This window comes from Sinocyclocheilus grahami, unplaced genomic scaffold, assembly GCF_001515645.1.
Source record: "Sinocyclocheilus grahami isolate Dianchi unplaced genomic scaffold, SAMN03320097.WGS_v1.1 scaffold288.1, whole genome shotgun sequence".
In the NCBI taxonomy this organism is placed as follows: Eukaryota; Metazoa; Chordata; class Actinopteri; order Cypriniformes; family Cyprinidae; genus Sinocyclocheilus; species Sinocyclocheilus grahami.
The window spans coordinates 243,603-264,865 of NW_015505467.1; the positions used below are offsets into that span (position 1 = coordinate 243,603).

The following is a 21,263-nucleotide window of genomic DNA, read 5'->3' on the forward strand; positions in this document are numbered from 1 at the left end:
ACATGTATGCGGATTCAGCAGTGCACATACAGCCCAGTATATAGGCGAGCAGGGTGGAGCTGGACCCTGGGCTGCTGATCGTGACTGGTTGGTGGGGAGAGAGGCCCCGGCAAGGTGGGTCCCAGGCCTGCAGCGAGGTCCTGGGGAGTCATTTCAAATTTTGTCCATGACATAGCACTGGTCTGATGTGTGTGTGCTCCACTTTTCTACTCACCCCGCCTGTCTCACCTCTGCTGCACTGGAAGTGGCGGAGTTTTGACAGCTGTGTTTGGATCACTCCGATGGCGGTCTGGGGGAAAGGGCGTGTGCTTTACTTGTGTGCGAGCTTGATATCAGGTGTATGTGAATTTCTTTACGTTAGACCAGTGATCTATAGGCAGGGTGGAGATGTGGAGCATATTCTTTCTCATTTGCTGACATATGGCCTTGAAGTTACAGTACTGAACGTTGCCCTCATCAGCAAGGCCGAAGCTTTGGGAATAAACCTGGAATGTGTGCTAAGTGGGGGCTGGCGGGTGGCTCAGCCCTTCTGGGTTGCGGGGAGCATGGCCTGGTTGGCCACATGAGTCTCAGCTGATCCCAGCGTTAACCACAACTCCGGTGGTATCAAGGCTGGAGGGGGAGTTTGTAGCAATGCCATAAAATACAATTTTGGGTTCCCCAAATAACTTTTTGGTGAACACTTATTATATTTTTGAGTCTGAAGAATACTTAAAAAATCTAAAGAACATTTCCCACTTGCAATTGAAAGTTTTCATGGATGTTCATAGATACTAATAAAGAACCTTTATTTTCAAGAGTGCACAGTTGTCTTCGGATTTCCGTATTGGAGGTATAAATCCAGAAGTATTTCATCTTAAAGTAAAATCTGTGTAAACACAAATACATAACTGCACTTTAATTGATGTCAACCAGATGTCAGTTAAAGTGCAGAAAGAAGCAGCGGGCCAATAAACTTGCCTATATCCAGGTCAACAGAACTAAAATGAGATGAGTTGGATTTCTGCAAGCACAAGAGCTGCTTTTTCTATGCGCTGCACATGATGCATCATTGGTGTAATTGCTTTATTGTTTTTCTTGGCAAGGGATGTGCTCTTTCACAGCTGTGAAGTTGAATAGACTAATTAAGTCGGAAGAGTTCAACGAAGAGCAAGGTGAATCACTCTTACTGCACGCTTGGCACCTGCGTATCAAACAACCCTTGTTCCTGCAGTGTTACTGTAACAATATTGCATGTTTTTCCCCATTGCACGGCACAGATGACCTCACACAAAGCTGTAAAACCTTCACACCTTCATAAGCGCTTTATTGCAAGCACCTTGACTCTAGTTTACCGACCAAACACTGCTGCTTATCAGCAAGGCTGACACAGGAAAGACGAGCAGGAAACAATTCTGCCTTACCAGCAAGAATGCTGTGACATACCTTCTTCTTTGGAAGTATATGTGCCGGCTAGCTAATAATTACTCTGACCTTAGCATCATTACAGAAGATTAGCTTCATTAGAAAGATGTGTGCTTTTCCATCATTTGGCCAACCTAATAAAAAAGGTGTGTCCGTTTGTGTTCTGTTGTTGGTTTTAGATGTGTCCTCTGGGAAGGAAAGTGAATCAACGCTAAAGCTACTTTGTTTCTTTTTTCCTGCTGTTTTTCAGGATGGTCATAACCTTAGGTGGTTACACTCTCGTGGTAGAATCAGGAAGCAGTTCCCTTTTTTCCCCCATTTTGCCCAAGAAGCTCATAAAAACACAGGACATCCTGTGGACTTTTAATGACACTGTGCACATTGTAATGAAATGAGTCAAATAAACACTCCCGGTCATGTCAACCAATAAACAAGCATGACCTGGGGAATGGGTGTTTTCATATGTCTTTATCATTCATCCCATTATACCGAAGGTTATTAAATGGCCCACCTGGTGATATTTTCCAAGCATGCTAAATACTTGGTTTGGGTTGGAATCATCTTACTGGTTCACTTTATCATCAATGCCAACTGCTTTAGTTTGCATCTGCGGCTGTGCTTTTGTTGTCAGTGGGGTTTGGCCTATCTGTAACACTTGATTCATGAAGACTCTGGTGTTGCCACGCCACCAGGTGGCTAATCTGTATTATTGCTCTTTTGCATGATTTACTGTTGCAAATTTTACTGTGGAATTTAAACACAACAGATGGTGCAAAGACATCCGAGAATGACCACGACTTATAAAATCTTTGAAGAAAAACATTTGACCACATCAGAAGAATTTTACTTATTTTTTGATTCCCACAGATTTTTTATCACCAAGCAAAAGCAGTGTAAAAATAAGGCAGTGGCTTTAATTTTTTCCTTTCATGGTTATGTTTCGGAGTATAGTGCTCATGTTTTTCCCGCTGGAATATTTATAGTGCAGTTCAACTGAATTATGCCGGACAATCCAGTGGCATTAAGAGCTGCTGCTGTGCCAAGATAAGAAACTGACAGGACAGATAAACGTGTTTTTATCTTGTATTTCAATTTCCTCAAATCGTTTTCACATACAATGAAGTTGTTGTTAGTAATTGTTCACAGAATGGGAATGCAGCATATATGAAGTTTTTAAATGTCTAACTTAAGCCTTGATATTACATGCAATGAAACAACTTCACTTGGTAGCAGACTTGAATATGATTTGTGGTCATAATGGCTTTGATAAGAGCATCATAGTGATAACTAAGATGACTGATAAATAGTCCTTTCATATCATATCTTTCATGCTCTGAACACATGCTCAAAATCCAACAATAAATTTCCAACAGGCCGAAATTACATTAACCCTTTAATAGGCATCCTACTCATTTGAGAGCATTTTGAGTATTTTTTTATCATACTGTTTTTTATTTTATTGGATATTTACTGTAAATCAATCACAGTGTCTGGGATTTTTACAGATTCTTTCTTTCTTTCTGGAAGGCACAGAAATTGTATTATTGTCTTTTATTTTATTTAACATTTTGTATGTCTATTTTGGCATTTTGTTATACTAATGTGTTTTATTAGTGATCATTACAACATACGAGTCAGTGTGACTTTACCCACATACAGATTGGTTTGCATCATATATTTTCATTAAACGAGATACAGCTATATGAGAGAAGCTTTTTATTTCAGTGTAAATAATAGAAAGCAATGCAGAATTTAAAAAAAAATGACATAAAATTAAAAATACATTGTTGTTATTACTCAAACTTTGAGAAACCTCAAACTACAAAGTTATATTAATAATTTTTCCATAGGTGTTTTATTCCATAAGTGCATATGCCCATTAAAGAGCTAAAATGCATACAATATGCAGAAAACTATTGCACTTAAAACTGCAAGTGCTTCTTTGTAAACACATCTGGATGTGAACATAACTGTCTGAGAGACATACATCCTCGTTCATCTCCGAGTCGTGTAGTTAATGAAGTTCTTTCTGTTATGAGTGGTTTGCATAACACCTGGCTCCATGCCAGCTTTTGGGCTGGCCAGTTGCTGCGATACACAGGTCATGCACTCTCTCTACCTCCTGCAGCGGGGCTCTTCAAGACATGATTAACGGCTATTCTTTTTCCCACTCTCTCATTCTTGTTCTCTTTCTCTCTTTTCCTGTTGGGATTCTTCCTCTTTAACCTAGCATTAAGTTTGTGGGCCGTGCAACAGCACATGTGTGTTCCAAGTTCCCACAAGTAAACCGCTGGGGTTGATGAGAGAGACGGACGTCTCGGGATGGCTGGGGTGTCGTTGGTGGGGTCCCGATTGGGCCTGTAAATTCAAGCGGGGAGGGCGAGATCCTGTAAGATGAAACCCCTCTCCCTCCGTGTATCAGTGACACAACTCGGGCCGAGACAAGAGAGAAGAAGCAGGCAGTAAATCCATTGGAGTTCACTGATAGCAGTGTTTGCACAGCCACCGCCGCCTCCTTTGATCAAATCGCCGGGGGAGTGGGGGTCGTGTGTCGCTGCCAAAGGTCAGCTATATATTATGCTCCTAAAAGTGATTACTGAAATTCTTAACTGAAACCATTCTGCTGCCAGGGTGTGCCAGAAGCCCCTGTAGCGGTGTCTGGCCCGCTCGGGGGCCTCTCTGCAGCCCCGTCCACCAGAGAAATGATCTCTGCTTGTGTTTCCTATCATAAGAGGAGGGCCCGAGAGAGCCCCACATGGAAACGTGCTATCCAGTTGCAGTGGCGGTGGGTAAAAACCCACAGTCGAGGCTTTAGAGTCAGGAAATATAAATGTGTACCAAACTTCAAAGGGAGAAACGGCAAATTAAGCCAAGACAATAAGTGGCCTTGCATTCAAAACAGTATAAACAATGTCTGCTTTGTGTTTACTGACCTCTTTCTCTCTTTCGCTGCATTGGACAGCTGATCCCTGCTACGCTGTAGGTATTGCTCATTGAAATGTTTTAGATGGCAGCGGATGACAGCTCAATTAGAATGTTTAGGTGTTCCCTGTCACCTGTTTAAGTCAAGTCACCTTTATTTGTATAGCACTGCTTAATTTCAAAGCAGCTTCACAGTAAGCTCGGGGGCCTCTCTGCAGCCCCGTCCACCAGAGAAATGATCTCTGCTTGTGTTTCCTATCATAAGGGGAGGGCCCGAGAGAGCCCCACATGGAAACGTGCTATCCAGTTGCAGTGGCGGTGGGTAAAAACCCACAGTCGAGGCTTTAGAGTCAGGAAATATAAATGTGTACCAAACTTCAAAGGGAGAAACGGCAAATTAAGCCAAGACAATAAGTGGCCTTGCATTCAAAACAGTATAAACAATGTCTGCTTTGTGTTTACTGCCCTCTTTCTCTATTTCACTGCATTGGACACAGAAAGAAACCAGCTGATCCCTGCTACGCTGTAGGTATTGCTCATTGAAATGTTTTAGATGGCAGCGGATGACAGCTCAATTAGAATGTTTAGGTGTTCCCTGTCACCTGTTTAAGTCAAGTCACCTTTATTTGTATAGCACTGCTTAATTTCAAAGCAGCTTCACAGTAATAAACAGAATAATCAATATGAGACTAAATCAAATTCTGCTGTAAAGCAGCTCTAAAAAGACAATAGTGTCATTATTAAACTTAAGTCGGTTCAGTGCACTTGATTAAAGTAATAGTTTACCCAAAAATAAAAATTAGCTGAAAACGTACTCACTCTCAGGCCATCCAAGATATAGGTGAGTTTGTCTCTTCATTGGAACAGATTTAGAGACATTTAGCATTGCATCACTTGCTCACCGATGGATCCTCCACAGTGAATGGGTGCCGTCAAAATGAGAGTTCAAACAGCTGATAAAAACATTCAGTAGTCCAAACAAGTATAGTCTATCAATTAACTCTGAACTAAAATGCTAGTTTTCTATCCATGTTATTGCTTTCTCCAGGGAAGTATACTAGTCTTGCCTGAATCAGGAGAGAAATATGCACAGATCAAGCACTGTTTCTCAGTGAAAACTGTAGTCCAAGTTCTAAACAAATATGTTGGTGGATCTTGATGTGAGAAAACAATGGAGGACTTTTTCACTGGAAGGAAGCGTTATTATGGGTTGTGGATTGGTATTTTGGCCAGCCCAGGAGCAAGAGTTTAAAGTTAAAACACCTTAATGATGGATTTGTTTCTTGCAAACACACAGCTTTTCACTTCACAAGACATTAATTATCATGAGTCATGAGGATTAATTATGGATTATTGTGATGCTTTTTATCAGCTGTTAGGACTCCCATTCTCACGGCACCCATTCATTGCAGTGGATCCGTTGGTGAGCAAGTAATGTAAAGTTACATTTCTCCAAAACTGATCCAATGATGAAACAAACTCACCTGAGTTTGAGTAAATTTTCTCCAAATCTTTTTTTTAGGGTGAACTTTTCATACTTCATCAAAAAAAAAAAAAAACTTTTGTTCCGTAGAAGAACGATTCAATAGTTTTTGTTCATGCAATGAAAGTGAATGCGGTCAAAATCAAACCAGAGACATTTGTTCCACAGAAAAAAAAATCATAAAGGTTTGGAATGACATGTGGGTGAGTGAATAATGAAAGAATTTTCATTTCAAGGTAATCATATAGCCCACATGTCACCTGTAAGGATGTGGAAAATTATTTTCAGAAGAACTGTTAGCAATGAGAAGACCCACACTGCACAGACTTCTACCTCAGATCAGTGTTACAGCATTTAGAATCATTGAGATACTGTTATAGTTTTTATTCATAATTTGAATTAGTTTCATCTCAGTTCTACTTAAAGTTTTAGTAATTTTGTGGGGTTTTGTCTTTAAAAAATCTATACAGATTTTCTTTTTTTATGGTTTGTTTTAGTTATTTTAGTACATTAAAAATAAAAAATGTTGCAAGTAGTAACCCTGCTAAAATTCAACTTCATATATTTCAATTACAGTGGATTCTGATTGTAATACTTGCAAATAAATCTGCAACTCCACAACATTCCTTCCATAGGATTAAAAATGTTGCTGTCGTGGGATAAACAAGAGAAATGTGAAGTCATGGTCAATGAAACTTTATACACGTTCGCTGATCATTACCTAAGATTGCCTTGTGTTAACTTTGGCAGACCTTGCCTTGGCTCTTAAATTAAAAGGGTTGATGTATTTCCTCTTATTTGTCATTTGCAATGGGCTACTGAGAGAAGAAATGAGGGAGAGGGAGAGAAAGAGAGAGAGGGAGGGATAGAGAGAGAAAGAATGATGCCTGCTTGACCGGCAGGCACATGCCAGAAATAACAGTGGACCTTGCTCTAGAGTCTCATTAGCTGGTGGAAAACAGTTCCCTGGAGGCACAACAGGGTGTAAATACGTTTAAACCTCCTCAGTCCTGAGGCAGATCTCTGCCAATTTTTCCCTACTCATTCTCGAGACGCACAGCCATGCAGATGTAGACTTGAACTGTAAGCTCCATAAGAGCTGAAGCCTTGTGTTTTTAAGTCTCATAAATTTAGGCAAAATAATTCAGCCGATTTTAGCGCACACCATGGGAAAGCTGAAAAAGCTGAACCCTAGAAATCTGATATATATTTAATGTCTATTCTTGGTTTGAAGAAAAAACTAAAATTATTACAAATCAGCTCTAGGTTTGAAATTATCTTTTGTGGTTTGTGTTCCACGAAATTTCAAAATCAGGGTTATACAATTTGTCATTTTAAGTCTCTGACAAAAACGGGTTGTTTTTCATCTGAAACATTATGAGATTTCCAGACTCTGTTCTGCTCAGAAAATATTAAGAGGTATCAGTTTTCATTATGCCAATATAACGTACATTTATTTTTTAATAGGGGAGATTTTCAAAAGTAGAATGCCGTTTGGATGCCAAAATGATATTTGAACATGCTTTGAATCAGAATACAATATTGGAATACTCAGAATATAAATTATAAATATAAATCGTGATAAACAGTTTGGCTTTAATAAACCAATACATTTGGAAGGACTTGATTTTATATTTATTAGACAAATTTTTTTTTATCTGTGCTGAATTGATGCTTAAAACAGGAACTGATATATATATATATATATATATATACACACACACACATACACAAATAAAATACAGACTAGCATTAAAGGATTTTGAAGTTAGGTTTGAAATGAAGAAAAACATACAACAAAATAGACATTTGCAAGTGAAAAAAAGTTTTACTTTTGGATAGCTTAGTTAATCTTACCACATCAAACACTTAATTGTTTCATAATTCTATCCTATGATGTGTGTTTGTGCTTTTAGCACTATTTGTTTGACATTTTTACAGTTTAGCTGGATTATGTATTTAGAGATTTATCATTAGGTATCTAGCCTTGCCCAACAGAGGGCAGTGGTGTTTTGGTGAATGAGGGTCTCTCTGTATATTGTACTAGACTCTTGACTTTTAGAAAAACACATTAATTCAATACAGAGATAAATTCCTTAAATAAATCAAGCTGTCCAAAATAATATATATATATATATATACAAACATGATCAACCTTTATTGGCAGTAACAAAAACACACAATGAAGAGTGAAATCACACCATGAAAACAGTTCAACTTATAGCATTCTGGCATTGCTATTGGCATAAGGTCAATAAAAAAAATGACGGATACTCTCAGAGTATTCTTAGATATGCTGAGCATCATGTCGAGTGCTGGGCGAGGAAGGCTCTTATTCTCTGCAGGAGCTCTTTCTTTACACTGTCAGGCACCAGTGCTGAGGAACACAAGAGTTATTGATGATGATCATGCTTTTTCTGTGTTGCACTGATGTTGATCACTCACAAATTAATGCATATAAAAAATCTAAGTCGTTTCATGTTTGACGACACTTGTTAACACCAAAATGGTTTCAGTATAACACTCATAAGGGATTTATGAGCAAGAACCACCTACCTCTTCCTTTGGGAGTAACTCCAGCGACCAAGTCTTCTACAGTAACATTCTCTATTCCTTTCTCCTTGATCACCTCTGCAATCAACCAGTGATATTTCTTCAAAAATCAACCACTGAAGAGTATGCAATGATTTGAGACAGATCGGATCCAGTGTTTTTACCTTTGCAGAGGGCTTTGAGCTGATCTCTCCAGCCACACTCGATAAGCTTGGCTCGAAGCAACTCCTTTAACCTGAAAAAAGCAAAGACAATGGGTTTCATAAATGAAATGCAGCATGCACTAATGGGATGCGTCTAAAAACTTAGCAATTGATTATAGACATTTACCTCTCCCTCTCACCCATCTCAATTAACTTCTGGTTAATGGCGGTCCTCATTTGGGATTCTTTACTCATATTAATCTGAAACAAGAATTGAAAACGATTAAACATGACATAATACCGAGTTTGCAATGCCAGTGCAACAGACAAAGGGTGTGCCCACTCACAAAACACAATATACACTATTCATTTTTACATTAAACATGAACAAACCAGACAAACAATCCGGACTTCGTGGGAAAATAATTTTTTTACCGAAATGCTTTTTTTTCATTCTCACTTTGCCGCTAACGAGCACGGGTAACTATTTTTATAATGGCCCGTGCGTACTTGCCCTATCAAGTTAACGTTATTACAATTATTAAATTTAATATTATGTGATTCTGTAATAAACATACCAAACACTGACGAAAATAAGCATAATGTTCTAATCGGCGTGTGCGTGGACCTCTCTGCTGTTGTTTGTAGCCGGCCGATCCACGCACCGTTTACCGTCCCCACAGAAACAGGCGCACCGGCGGAAGGTTCCTGCCAACTTAATGGTTCCTACGATCTGCAGTATGGCGTTGCTTGACGTAGCAAAGAAGAAGCGGTCTTAACATGTTTTTTTTTCTACTACTCTCATATATTTTTAACAGTCGTTGAAATAGTGTACTTGTGGTTAAAAATACGCCATAGTTATCCAAATATATGTGGAGAAAGACCGAAACTGTCCTTACGAAAATACACTTTTTCACCAGACTCCATTTTGAAAGACATGTTGCAGATTCGTAATATTCAATTAATCTATCCAGAGGAAATCTATTCATCGATTAATTTTCAATCTTACAAGGCACTTGGAGTGGTTTTAGGCCTGCTGTGGTAACAGTAAATACCACAGTTAAATTACGCAAGAACGTCAGGTAAACTTTTCTGAAGGTTAGCTAATGCGTAGTGTATTTTAATATAATGTTAACTTACATTAATTGATGCGAAATTAATATTTACGTTTTTCTCCATATTTACGAAGGTATTCTACACCACAAGATGGCGGTGTGTCTTCTTCTTTCTTTTACTGGCAACCGCACTTAACAGTGCATTACTGATGGCGGTGTGTCATAGAGAATGCAGGTAACTTAAAGATGATTTCAGAATAAAACTGTACAAGAACACAATGTGAGGATGCCAGTCAAGGAGTTATGTGACTCTTTTTAGAAGAAAATTGTATGTTTTGCTCATACATGATGTACTACATTTTATGTAGGCCTACAATGGCACTGAGAAAGATGTTAATTAGGTGAGACCAAGTATGGTTTAGCACACAAATTTGCAAAGCTTTCCAGTAACTTAAAGAGAAAGTTTTAATGTTCACCTAAAAATAAAAAATCTGTAATATTTTAATTTTATTCACATTATTTAAATGGAATAATGTGAATAGAACAATATTAATGATATGCTAGTCATGTATGCTGTTACTATCAATAAATGACTGGCGCTGTCTAGCTTCAAAAAGCATGTAAAAGCATCACAAACGTATCATAAAAATAGTCCATAAGTCACTTTTTGTGTTTAGCATGAGTGAGTAAATGATGACAGAATTTTCCATTCTTGGTGAACTATTTCTTTAAGGGCATCCTGTAGTAGGCCACTGCAACAAATCACCATTATAGAAGACAAATCAGAAACACTTAGCTATTGGTTGAATATTTTATAACCTTAATTAAATCAACATGTCTGTGTTGGCCTGTGTGCTAACTTTTTGGCTTTCTGCTTCCATGCACCTTGTTTGGGAGTGAAGTTGCAGCGGAATAAATAATTCAGGTTACAACAGCAGCCAGACGCCCTTCAGTGAGGCAGAAGAAGTCATACTGACTGGCTGTTTGATCCAGGCAGAACACCTGTGGTACAGATTAAGTCAGGTTTTTTACTCCGGTAAAAAAAAAAAAAAAAAACCTTAACTGATACATATTGGTTAGTCTGGACTATGTCAAGCAGAACCTATAATCAGTGTTCGAACTATACCGTGGACTTTGGGGGAACCCACTTGTTTTTTTTTAATAACGGGGGGGGGGGGTAAAATGACTTCATTTTTTTATTTTTTTTAATCAATACATTTATTCAGCAAGTAAACATTAAATTGACCATAAGTGATTAGACATTGTTACAAAAAAGTTATATTTCAAATAAATGCTGCTCTTTTGAACTTTCTATTCATCAAATAATTCTATTGTAATGTACAGTTTATACAAAAATATTTAGCAGCAACACTGTTTTCAATATTAATAATAATATTCCAGCCACTTCTATCAAACCTCTACAATTAATCCAAAATGCCGCTGCAAGATTAATCTTTAATGAGCTGAAAAGAACACATGTCACACCTCTGTTCATCAATTTGCACTGGCTACCAGTAGCTGCTCGCATTAAATTCAAGGCATTAATGTTTGCCTACAAAACCACCACTGGCTCTGCACCCATTTACCTAAATTCATTACTTCAGAGTTATGTGCCCTCTAGAAGCTTGCGTTCTGCAAGTGAACGGCGAATTATTGTGCCATCTCAAAGAGGCACAAAATCACTTTCACATACTTTTTCATTAACTGTTCCCTCCTAGTGGAATGACTTGCCCAAATCAATCCGAGCAGCTGAGTCCTTAACCATCTTTAAGAAACGACTAAAAACACATCTGTTCCACCTTTATTTGACCCTATAACTCTTAACACTTTCTATTCTATTTTAATTCTACTTTATCTATATTTATCTTTTTAAATTTTTTATTCTTTATTTAAAAAAACAACAAAAAACAAACACTAGCTTTCTATTTTTTCTATTCTATCTACTTGTTTTTCTTTGTGTGTGTGTGTGTGTGTGTGTGTTTATAAAATATATATAGACCTTGCTACGTGTACTGCGTTAGGCTAACAGAGACTTGTCATTTGCACTTATATATTGTTGCTCTTTTGTTAGTTTTGACTGCTTTTATTGTCCTCATTTGTAAGTCGCTTTGGTAAAAGCGTCTGCTAAATGACTAAATGTAAATGTAATAAATGTTACTTGAGTATGAAATCAGCATATTAGAATGATTTCTGAAGGATCATGTGACATTAAAGGCTAAAGTAATGGCGCCTGAAAATTCAGCTTTGCAATCACATTTCAAGTCAGAAAGGTCTCTCCTGTGTATCTCTTGCTTTAACCTCATAGATTTGTTTCGAGCGCAGACCAATTTAGCATTTTTTGATTATACATATATCGGTATTGGCACCTAATTACCTGAGAGAGTGCGGTGAAGGCACTGATTAAAGTCAGAAAGTTCTGAAAAATTATGTATCAGGAGAATCAACAGCACCATGACATAACCGGACATCAATTTTTGCTCTTCAAGTCTGCTTTTTAATTACCAATCTTAAAAATCATCAATAATGGCAGTAGTAGCTACCTTCCAAAGTTCTGAGATCAAATGTCTGGTGGTTTAAAAGTATTACAATTATCTAAATTATAATTTCCACCCAAATCAGCTAATTAAACCATGGGGGTGTCATAAACCACTAACAAGTGTGGCATTGTGCTTTTTAAGCGGCCTTATTATGCTTGATTTGAAGACCCCATGACAGTCTCTTACCATGGATTTGCTCATCTCTAGTTTAAACACTCTACTGCGCTTTTGGATGCCTCATGATTTTTTAATTGCCTTTGTTTTACTGACATCTAAGCATCGCAAGCTCTGTGTTGAATGGACTCAGGCTCATGACATTTGCCGTTAACACCTTTCCAGAATTTTGTGTGTTGATTTTTATTGATAGTGACCTGTATGTGTGTTAAAGTCATGAACTCAGGCTATACAATTGAGGAGCAAGTGTGCACTCAAGTGGAAACGCCCTGGCCTGACAGAGTGATTGATGGCTTACAAGGTCTGTTATAGAGTCATAGTGTCTCTTTAAATGAGAGAAAAGGATGGGTAGATTAATCGTGCTCACACGTGAAATCCAGAAACAGCTTGTTAACTGTCAGTCTGAGGGGTTTAAAAAAGATCGTTCCTTATTTAGTCTCCTTTCAGCTTAACTTCAAACTTTTTATGCAAAAAGTTTTCGAAACAAGTTATTAACTGTTGAAATATGAGCTGCGGAACATAATCTGAAAGTGTTATTAATGCTTTGAGATATGAATTTAAAATGAATCATCAAAGTTGTGTAAGTGATAGGAGGTGAGCAGTTAGACACCCTCTTTTGCCTGTTTCTCTTGGGCAAATTTTTATTGTTCACTAACCATTACCAGTGAAGGGAAGAGTGCAGCTGAGACATGCCTAAGCAGAGAAATTTATTGGGATATTTAATCGAGATTCTTCATGGATGAACAGTATCTGTCTCATCTATGCTGAAGACTGTTACCTGCTGGCTAAATAACAGCTTTAGACCAATATAAACGCTGGCTTTAATGCTTTGCAGGAAGAACCTAAATGTTAAGCCCCAGGAAAATTACATTTAGGTCATAGCCCTTTTTTAGGGGTTAAAAGAATCATTAAAACAGCTTAATTGTTTCAGGAAGTTTCTCCAGGTGGTGTTTATGGAAGGGACGTGGTGGTTCACAATCTCTCTCCTCTACAGCCTGGTGTGGCACTCGATCTGCCACTTACAGCTGCTAATGCCTGGCAACTTCACAGCCGCTATCATGAACTGGGGCAATTTGCCTTTGTCATATAATCGAGATGTCAGAGTGAAAGACGCAAGAGAAATCGTGATCTTGCTTGGCATTATTCAGTAAACATCACCATTGCATGCTGACTAATACTGTTATTAAAGAGCATCAGATGTAAAGAGGAAATTCTTGCTTTAAAGATATTTGTTATTTAAACTGTAAAAAAACAATAACACTAATTTCCAGTTTTTGACAGCGTCCACTGGTTGCTGGCTCCTGATTTTTTGTTTTGTTTTTTTAAAGATAAAACCATCACTGACTCTGTACCCATTTACCTAAATTCATTACTTCAGAGTTATGTGCCCTCTAGAAGCTTGCGTTCTGCAAGTGAACGGCGTATTATTGTGCCATCTAAAAGAGGCACAAAATCACTTTCACATACTTTTTCATTAACTGTTCCCTCCTGGTGGAATGACTTGCCCAAATCAATCCGAGCAGCTGAGTCCTTAACTATCTTCAAGAAACGACTAAAAACACATCTGTTCCACCTTTATTTGACCCTATAACTCTTAACACTTTCTATTCTATTTTAATTCTACTTTATCTATATTTATCTTTTAAATTTTTTTATTCTTTATTTAAAAAAACAGCAAAAAACAAACACTAGCTTTCTATTTTTTCTATTCTATCTACTTGTTTTTCTTTGTGTGTGTGTGTGTGTGTGTATAATATATATATAGACCTTGCTACGTGTACTGCGTTAGGCTAACAGAGACTTGTCATTTGCACTTATATATTGTTGCTCTTTTGTTAGTTTTGACTGCTTTTATTGTCCCCCTTTGTAAGTCGCTTTGGATAAAAGCGTCTGCTAAATGACTTTAATTTAAATTCTTGCTTTAAAGATATTTGTTTTTAAACTGTAAAAAAACAATAACACTAATTTCCAGTTTTTGACAGCGTCCACTGGTTGCTGGCTCCTGATTTTTTGTTTTGTTTTTTTAAAGACACTTAAAGGGATAGTTACCCAAAAATGACAATTCTGTCATTAATTACTCACCCTCATGTTGTTCCAAACCCGTAAGACATCTTCGGAACACAAATTAAGATATTTTTGATGAAATCCAAGAGCTGTCTGACCCTGCATAGACAGCAATGCAACTGAAATGTTCCCAGGCCCAGAAAGGTACTAAGAACATCGGTAAATCAGTGGTTCAACCATAATTTTATGAAGCTATGAGAATACTTCTTGTGCGCAAAAAAAAACTAAAATAATGACTTTATTCAACAATTCTTCTATGAGGAGTCACCCTCTGCCTCCATTATGGAGAGTACCAAGACGCATGCGCGTGCTGTCCTCTGAACATAAACAAGGCGCATCATGTTCTACGTCGGCATTATCACGTGAATGCTTTGTTTACGTGGAGTTCAAAGCACGCGGATGCGTCATGGTACTCTCCATTTCATTTCCTGTGGCTCCAAAGTGATTTGTCAAATGCCATTTAAAATGCAGGTTATTGGCTACAAAAATAGTCCAGTACTGAGTGCATGTGAGCAAAAATTACAGCACACAAGTCAAATATATTCTGGAAGTCCTGTGCTTTGGTCAACCCATTGAGATGTATGGAAATGCTGGAATTCCTTGGTCCAAACAATGGCTAGCAGCTGCTATTTTTTGCAAATCTGTTTGGTAACACTCATGATGCACAAATTGCTTACAGAAGCTGTCAAATGTTTCAGAACCGTGATTATGCATAAGAAATTCCATTCAGTCATTCCTGACCCAGCTCCCATCTGCTGCACGTCTCAAATGCATTTGTCAGATTTAAAAAGCGTGATTATGATACTGAAATAAATTATTCTCAAGTCTTTCTGCTTTCGCTCATTACCTGATGGCATTGCGCAGATCTTCTCATGAGAGAGGTAGCGATCACAAGAGACAGTCTGAAGATTTAGGGCTCAGGTGGGAACGCTGAAGTGAGGAGGATGCGTACTTCTCATCAGCGACACTCGTTTGCTTCAACTTTAATCAGTGACAAACGGGTTTGGGGCAAAATCACTCAATGAGGAACAGAGCATGCAGTAGCATTCATTTGTTGATTATGCATAAGCTGCTGTGGGAAATTGGTGATTGTGTCATTGATGAAATCTTGTTTGAGATGCAGCGGTAAAGTTCATCCCTTGAGAGAAGCAGCACAGCGTACTCGAGTCTGGAATCAAGGCTGTCACTGACTGTCAATTCCTGAGCTTAATTAACGGGGAATGCTTTCCATAACCCTGCAACCCAGTCTCATAATTCATCCATCTGCCACAGCAATCCTGACCTCAACAGTAGCTGTTGTTTGTTTTTTGAGTCTCTCGTGTGCTCCACATCTATAATTAGCAGCTAATCTCAGTGCTACAAATGGGTATCCCTCAGCGAGCACCTGAAGAGAGACGCTTGCTTAAGTTAGAATCATTGCTTTGATTCTCTAGTGCTTGGCCACCTGCAGCTATGCAATGTTGTTGCATGCTTAATGAAGTAAGCCGACTCTGAATTTGAAATGAGGGACTCTGTTGTGGTCGATTGAAATGCTGCAAATAAATCCCGAGATGACAAAACATCAGTGCAGGAGAGAGGGAATTTATGAGGGCAGCTTCCTCCTCAAGTAGTTGATCACATGGAGGGTCGTTTTGAATACAGTCAGCTTCAGCACCACAGCTTAAGGGCTTCAATATAGCAGATGTGTTAAAACTAAAATTGAGGTGAGAGCTCTTTTTAAGGTCTATGTGTGTTGCCACTGCCAGTATCAGTCAATATCATCACTGTCTCAGTGGTGTTGGGGTTACTGAACTGCAATTGATGATGTGAATGATGATAGACTCATTTTTTTCTGTTTCAGCTCTCATTCTTTTTTGGTTGCTTGAGTCTTCTCAACATACAAACACCAATCACACTGATAGAGCACTCATTTGGAGAGTAACTAAATGTAGCTTTTCCAGCTTTTCGTTTACCCATTAAGTAGTGGTAGAGTGTGCCAAAATACTGACTTGCTATTTTTAAATCACGTGGTGTTACATTGGTCTCCTAGAATGTCTTTTGTATTTTACATGTAGTGTTGTAAAGTTCAATTTGTATGAGTGAATTGCTTTATTTGGACACACTCTCAGGCACATGCACACATAGACAGCAAAGGGGGCTTGAGCACCTGCCCTTTTTCTTCCTGGAGAGGATGTGAGAGAATGTGTTTTTTTAATAAATGAATATTTGTATATACACTGTATGTGTGTGTGTGTGTGTGTGTTTCTGTTTGTGCACAGCTTTCCCTGTCAAACAAATAAAAAATCAAGGTAACACTTTACTTGAAGGGGTGTGCATAAGACTGACATGACACCTTCATAATCATGACATGGCACATGTCATGAATATGAAGGCGGTTTTATGCATGTTTATGACAACTGTCATTAAGTGTCATTCGCTCAGTTATGTCATTTTTAATGTAAATATGACATTATTTGACCTAACCCTAACCTACCCCTACCCCTACCCTTACCCCTAACCATAGCCCATAACAAAGACATCTCAAACAATGTCATCTTTGCATTAAAAATTACATAACTGAGCGAATGACACTTAATAACAGTTGTCATAAACATGCATAAAACCGCCTTCATATTCATGACATGTGTCATGTCATGATTATGTAGGTGTCATGTCATGATTATGAAGGTGGCATGTCAGTCTTATGCACACCCCTTCAAGTAAAGTGTAACCAAAATCAAAATATCAGGTCGGGTTGGGAAATGCTGAGACTCTGTCGAGTTCTGATGCTTTTCTCCCCTCCGCGTCCCCACGTCTCTGCGCAGGCACAGCACACACATCAGTGTAGCACACATTGATCGGCACATGCACATCACAGACAGGCAGAGATCCGCAGAATTGAAGCCCTCCCTCCCTTTCCAGTTGTGCTTGTCTTGGTGTGGAGGTGAGTGGTGATGAACAAAAGACTAAGCTGCCTGTGCCTCGAATTGACAGCTAATTATCCAAAAGACAAAAGGCAAATATAGTTAATTTGTCTTGCTAACATCCATGACTTGTGAGCTATCATGTAATAAGTTAGCTAAAGTTTAGCTAAGGCAATATATCATGGGCATACAGGCTAACTTCATGGAGAAACAACAGCTGAATACAGTAAAATTAATAACGTCATCAGAATCAACACATTGATATGCAAACCAGGCATTAAGTAATTTAAGTGCGCTAATTTGCATACATTTGACACAAGGCATTGCAGATGAAGAGGATAAACAAAATAACTAAAGCATATCTCCACAGCTTGTTTTAGAAGAAATCTACAGAAGCAAACAGACGAGGGTAGTAGGCTTAAAACAAACACCTTAATATGTATTTTGGACATTTCCTTTCCATTAGAGCAAAAGAAGACATGGAAGCAAAATAGACCAAAATCTCAAAATTGAACAGCACATGAAGTGTCCTGCCTTAAACAATAACTTTATCATTTTGATCTCAGGCTCCTCATCTAACTATCCATTCTATTAGTAATGTTGTATGCTGATAGATCTTTTTGGTCTCTATGTGAACTGATTATTTTGTAGACATCTGTTGAAAAATGAAACAATTGAGTGTGAGGGAATTAAAATAAATTAGTAAGTAAGTCAGAGTTGTGTTAATATATTTAACATGTTGTTTAAAAAAAACAAACAAACATTAAAATAAATATGAGATGTGCCCTTTTTTCCACTTGAGCTCCTGCCCCTCAAAATGTCTGTGCATGTCCCTGCACACTCTTAAAAATAAACGTTATGTATTGGCATTCATGGAATCTTTTCATTGCACAAGAGGTTCTTTATAGTGGAAAAAGGTTCTTCAATTTATTAAAAATATTCTTCACACCAATAAAAAATGGTTTGTCTATGGCTGGAGAAAAAAAAACTTTTGGTTTGAGTGTAGTTTTTTTTTTTTTTTTTTAAGTTTTGTTTTAGTTATATGTACTTTAAATGTATCTGACCTTGCATGCATGCAATCCTGTTGTAGGAGACTCCCAAAAACAATATTAGGAACCGTAAAAATGGCATAATAGGGGCACTTTAAGTGTAATGCTGTATATGAAAGCCCATTTCTACTCTCAGATTGAACAAAAAGTAATTGTGGCTATTTCTTGTAATTGTGACAGAGTTGCAATTAGACTTTGTTTTGTGATTGACTTTAATGTCTCTGAATTGTGACTGTATCATAATTGTAACTATATTTCGCAATGTGACTTTATTTGAAACTTCTATATTAAATATTTTTGCTTTAATATTAGCTATGTTTGTTCGTAGCTTGTGTAGCAAAGTACATTTCAAAAAAGTAGTTTGAATGTAGTTTTGCAATTGTTAGTTTTTATTGAGTTTCTTGGTGTTTAGCAAGCTAAACTTTTAAAAAAGCTTTTCCGATATTAGATGGAGAGTCCATCACTACTAATTCTTGCTTTCAGATAATCATGGTTGAACATTGGATGAGATTCTTTAGGGAGGATGGCAAAGCCTGGAAAAACCTGGAAAAACAGCCAACTTTGGACTGTGGCCGGTGTGCAAACTGTCATGTCATCTTTCATGTAGCTGTGTGGAGCATCAGAGATGGACTGAGGATATTTCTCATGTCCTACTGTCGATGGGATAGGCAGCAACACTTCCCCTACAGGAATTCATCAATTGTAATGGATTTTCCATTAAGAGATAGAGCTACCTTGGCTGATTGAAGTCCTCTGGTATTTCTGCTGAGTTTTGTAACATGCCAGAACTGAGCAACATTGCAGTTTACTAGATAATTAGTTCATTAGCATGCAAGCTGAATAACTTCTTTTAATGCCATGTCCTCTGGTCACATAAATGACAAGCTGGTATAACATATTTCCTCTGGTAATTTCCTGTTCATTAAAATAACATATATGGTACACACCAGAAAGTCTCAAAATAAACTAATTATGTACAGAAACTGTACCTCTGCAAGACCGCTCCTCAGTAGGCTATAGTGCACACTCCAACATGCACATTTGAGGATGAGCACATACTGATGGAGAAATCTTGTCTGAATGTAGGGTGTATGTGATGTGTTGTGACATACAACTGAGAATTAATTACCATGCATGCAACAAATAACCTTTAGGGTTAGAGGTTTGTGGACTCCAGTAATAAGCTCCAGCCTCCGCAAAGAGCACCAGAGTGTAGTTTGGTCTTCAGCTCAACCAGAGTCCAGTGTGTTGGAGACATAGAAGCTTTGCACTAATGGTTTATTGATGATCTTCTTTAGTCAGTGTTTGGAGAAGTTATAATCCAATCTGATCCAGTTAATAAAATGGAATGTATTCATTCAGTTTAATCTAACACTGCAGTGTGAGAGAGCCAATTGGCAATTAATTTCATGAAATATCTCTTTTTAAGGAAGTTTCTTTCTTAAAGAAATAGATTATTTACTGCCATTATTTATCATATATTTTAGTATATTTTATGTTACACAGAAGAAAGTATTTTTCTTTCTTTCTTTCTTTCTTTCTTTCTTTCTTTCTAGTTCAGTGCTTCCATTATGAAAACAGTCTGTGTAGTGTATTGCCTCATCTTTGAAGAACGGCACAGCACCCAGTGCAACCCTTGAGTACAGTGATCACCTGCTTTTGAGATGTGCTGCTGTAATCACACTGAATGATGGTGTCAGTTTCTCTATGGGGACTGAATGTCGAAACCCAGAGGGATTCGGCTCCCACTCAAAACATCACCAGCAGACATTGATTAATAACCACTGGTCTGTGAAGAGTCAAAGGACTCGGAAGTGAATAGCTGCCTGTTGCGTTGCTATATTTCCGCAACCACTAGCATAGCGTTTGATGGCTTCCTGAAGAAGCCCAGCTATTTTTAAATTTGTTTATATGATGAGTCACAATGTAAAATAGCATTGCTAGAATTATATGGCTTGTTATAAAACATTGATGTTGTTGTTGTTGTTTTTTTTAGAATATTGCACAAAAGTGCACATATTATTCTGAGAAAGAAAAAAAAAACATCTCAAACAATCTAATATCACCTGCTGGTTTTAGCCGGTTTATGATGGTGGCCAAGCTGGTACTCAGCAGGTCAGATGGCTTGTTTTCAGAAACCTAAACCCCTCTGAACCCAGCAAAACAGCTGGTTTAAGACCCCCCCCCATCATCAGAGCATACCTTTCAGAGATGCATCTGCCTAAAAATAGTGCCATGCCTCTACAAAAATGATCATTTACAAATTAAAAAAGATTCTTTGATTTGAACTAGCATTGAACTAGACCTCAGAAGAACTCAATGATTGCTAGTATTTCACTACATGTGAGAACAAAAACCCTTTTCAGACCCTTCTTGGTCTCAGCATAGCAGAAAAGCCATTACAGTGCTGCTTAGAGGGAAATGCACTTTGACTGCTTGATAAATAATTATACATTGTTCCGTATTCTTTGTTCTTGTAGTACATTGAATGTGTTGTCAAGTCAATATAATGTCAACTTACAAATATACATATTCAATTTGTGTATTTAATATTAGAGAATATTTAACTAATAATAATGTAACACAGATGTACTGTGGTTCTGGTATTAGACAGTACAAATCTACTTTTATTATATATTATCATACAGTATTTATGCACCAAGGTACTTCAAATAATACCATGGTTCTATTGCACGTCAAAAAAAAGAAGAAGGGCGAATACTATATTAATGTGAACCATGCAATAACAATTTCTAATTTTCTTTCTCTCATTTTCTACTTTTCCTTAAATATTTTAAAATGCAGCATGTTTATAACAAAAAGGAAACTACTTTGGCTGAACACAGCCAAATGAGAAACTTTTTCCCAGCAAACTAAAATGTCGAGCACACACTACATGCATATTTCTCACAAACACTCTATCCTTCCTTTGAACTCCAAAAGCTCACATCTGAACTACAAAACTGTTGCGTTCAC

The 21,263-nt window shown here is 37.7% G+C and overlaps 1 protein-coding gene across 2 annotated transcripts; it reads right to left on the reverse strand.

Moving 5' to 3' along the window:
* Positions 1 to 8,047: 8,047 nt before the first annotated feature.
* eny2 (ENY2 transcription and export complex 2 subunit) lies at positions 8,048 to 9,270 on the reverse strand. Of its 2 annotated transcripts, none has more exons than XM_016292611.1 (5): positions 9,084 to 9,270; positions 8,693 to 8,766; positions 8,527 to 8,597; positions 8,366 to 8,440; positions 8,048 to 8,186 (listed from the first exon to the last, which is right to left on the reverse strand). In XM_016292611.1, exons 2-5 carry the CDS (start codon positions 8,758 to 8,760, stop codon positions 8,113 to 8,115), a joined length of 288 nt encoding a protein of 95 aa, XP_016148097.1. In that variant the 5' UTR covers positions 8,761 to 8,766; positions 9,084 to 9,270; the 3' UTR covers positions 8,048 to 8,112. The 2 variants fall into 2 exon arrangements, with proteins under 2 accessions (XP_016148097.1, XP_016148098.1); XM_016292612.1 differs by lacking the exon at positions 9,084 to 9,270 and adding an exon at positions 8,941 to 9,076.
* Between the last annotated feature and the right edge of the window lie 11,993 nt (positions 9,271 to 21,263).

Coding starts and splice junctions, on each gene's coding strand:
- eny2 (XM_016292611.1), bottom strand. CDS start 8,760: ATGAGTAAAGAATCCCAAATGAGGACCGCCATTAACCAGAAGTTAATT. Junction 8,441..8,526: donor GCTCAAAGCCCTCTGCAAAG/GTAAAAACACTG, acceptor GGTTGATTGCAG/AGGTGATCAAGGAGAAAGGA. Junction 8,187..8,365: donor AGTTACTCCCAAAGGAAGAG/GTAGGTGGTTCT, acceptor TGTGTTCCTCAG/CACTGGTGCCTGACAGTGTA.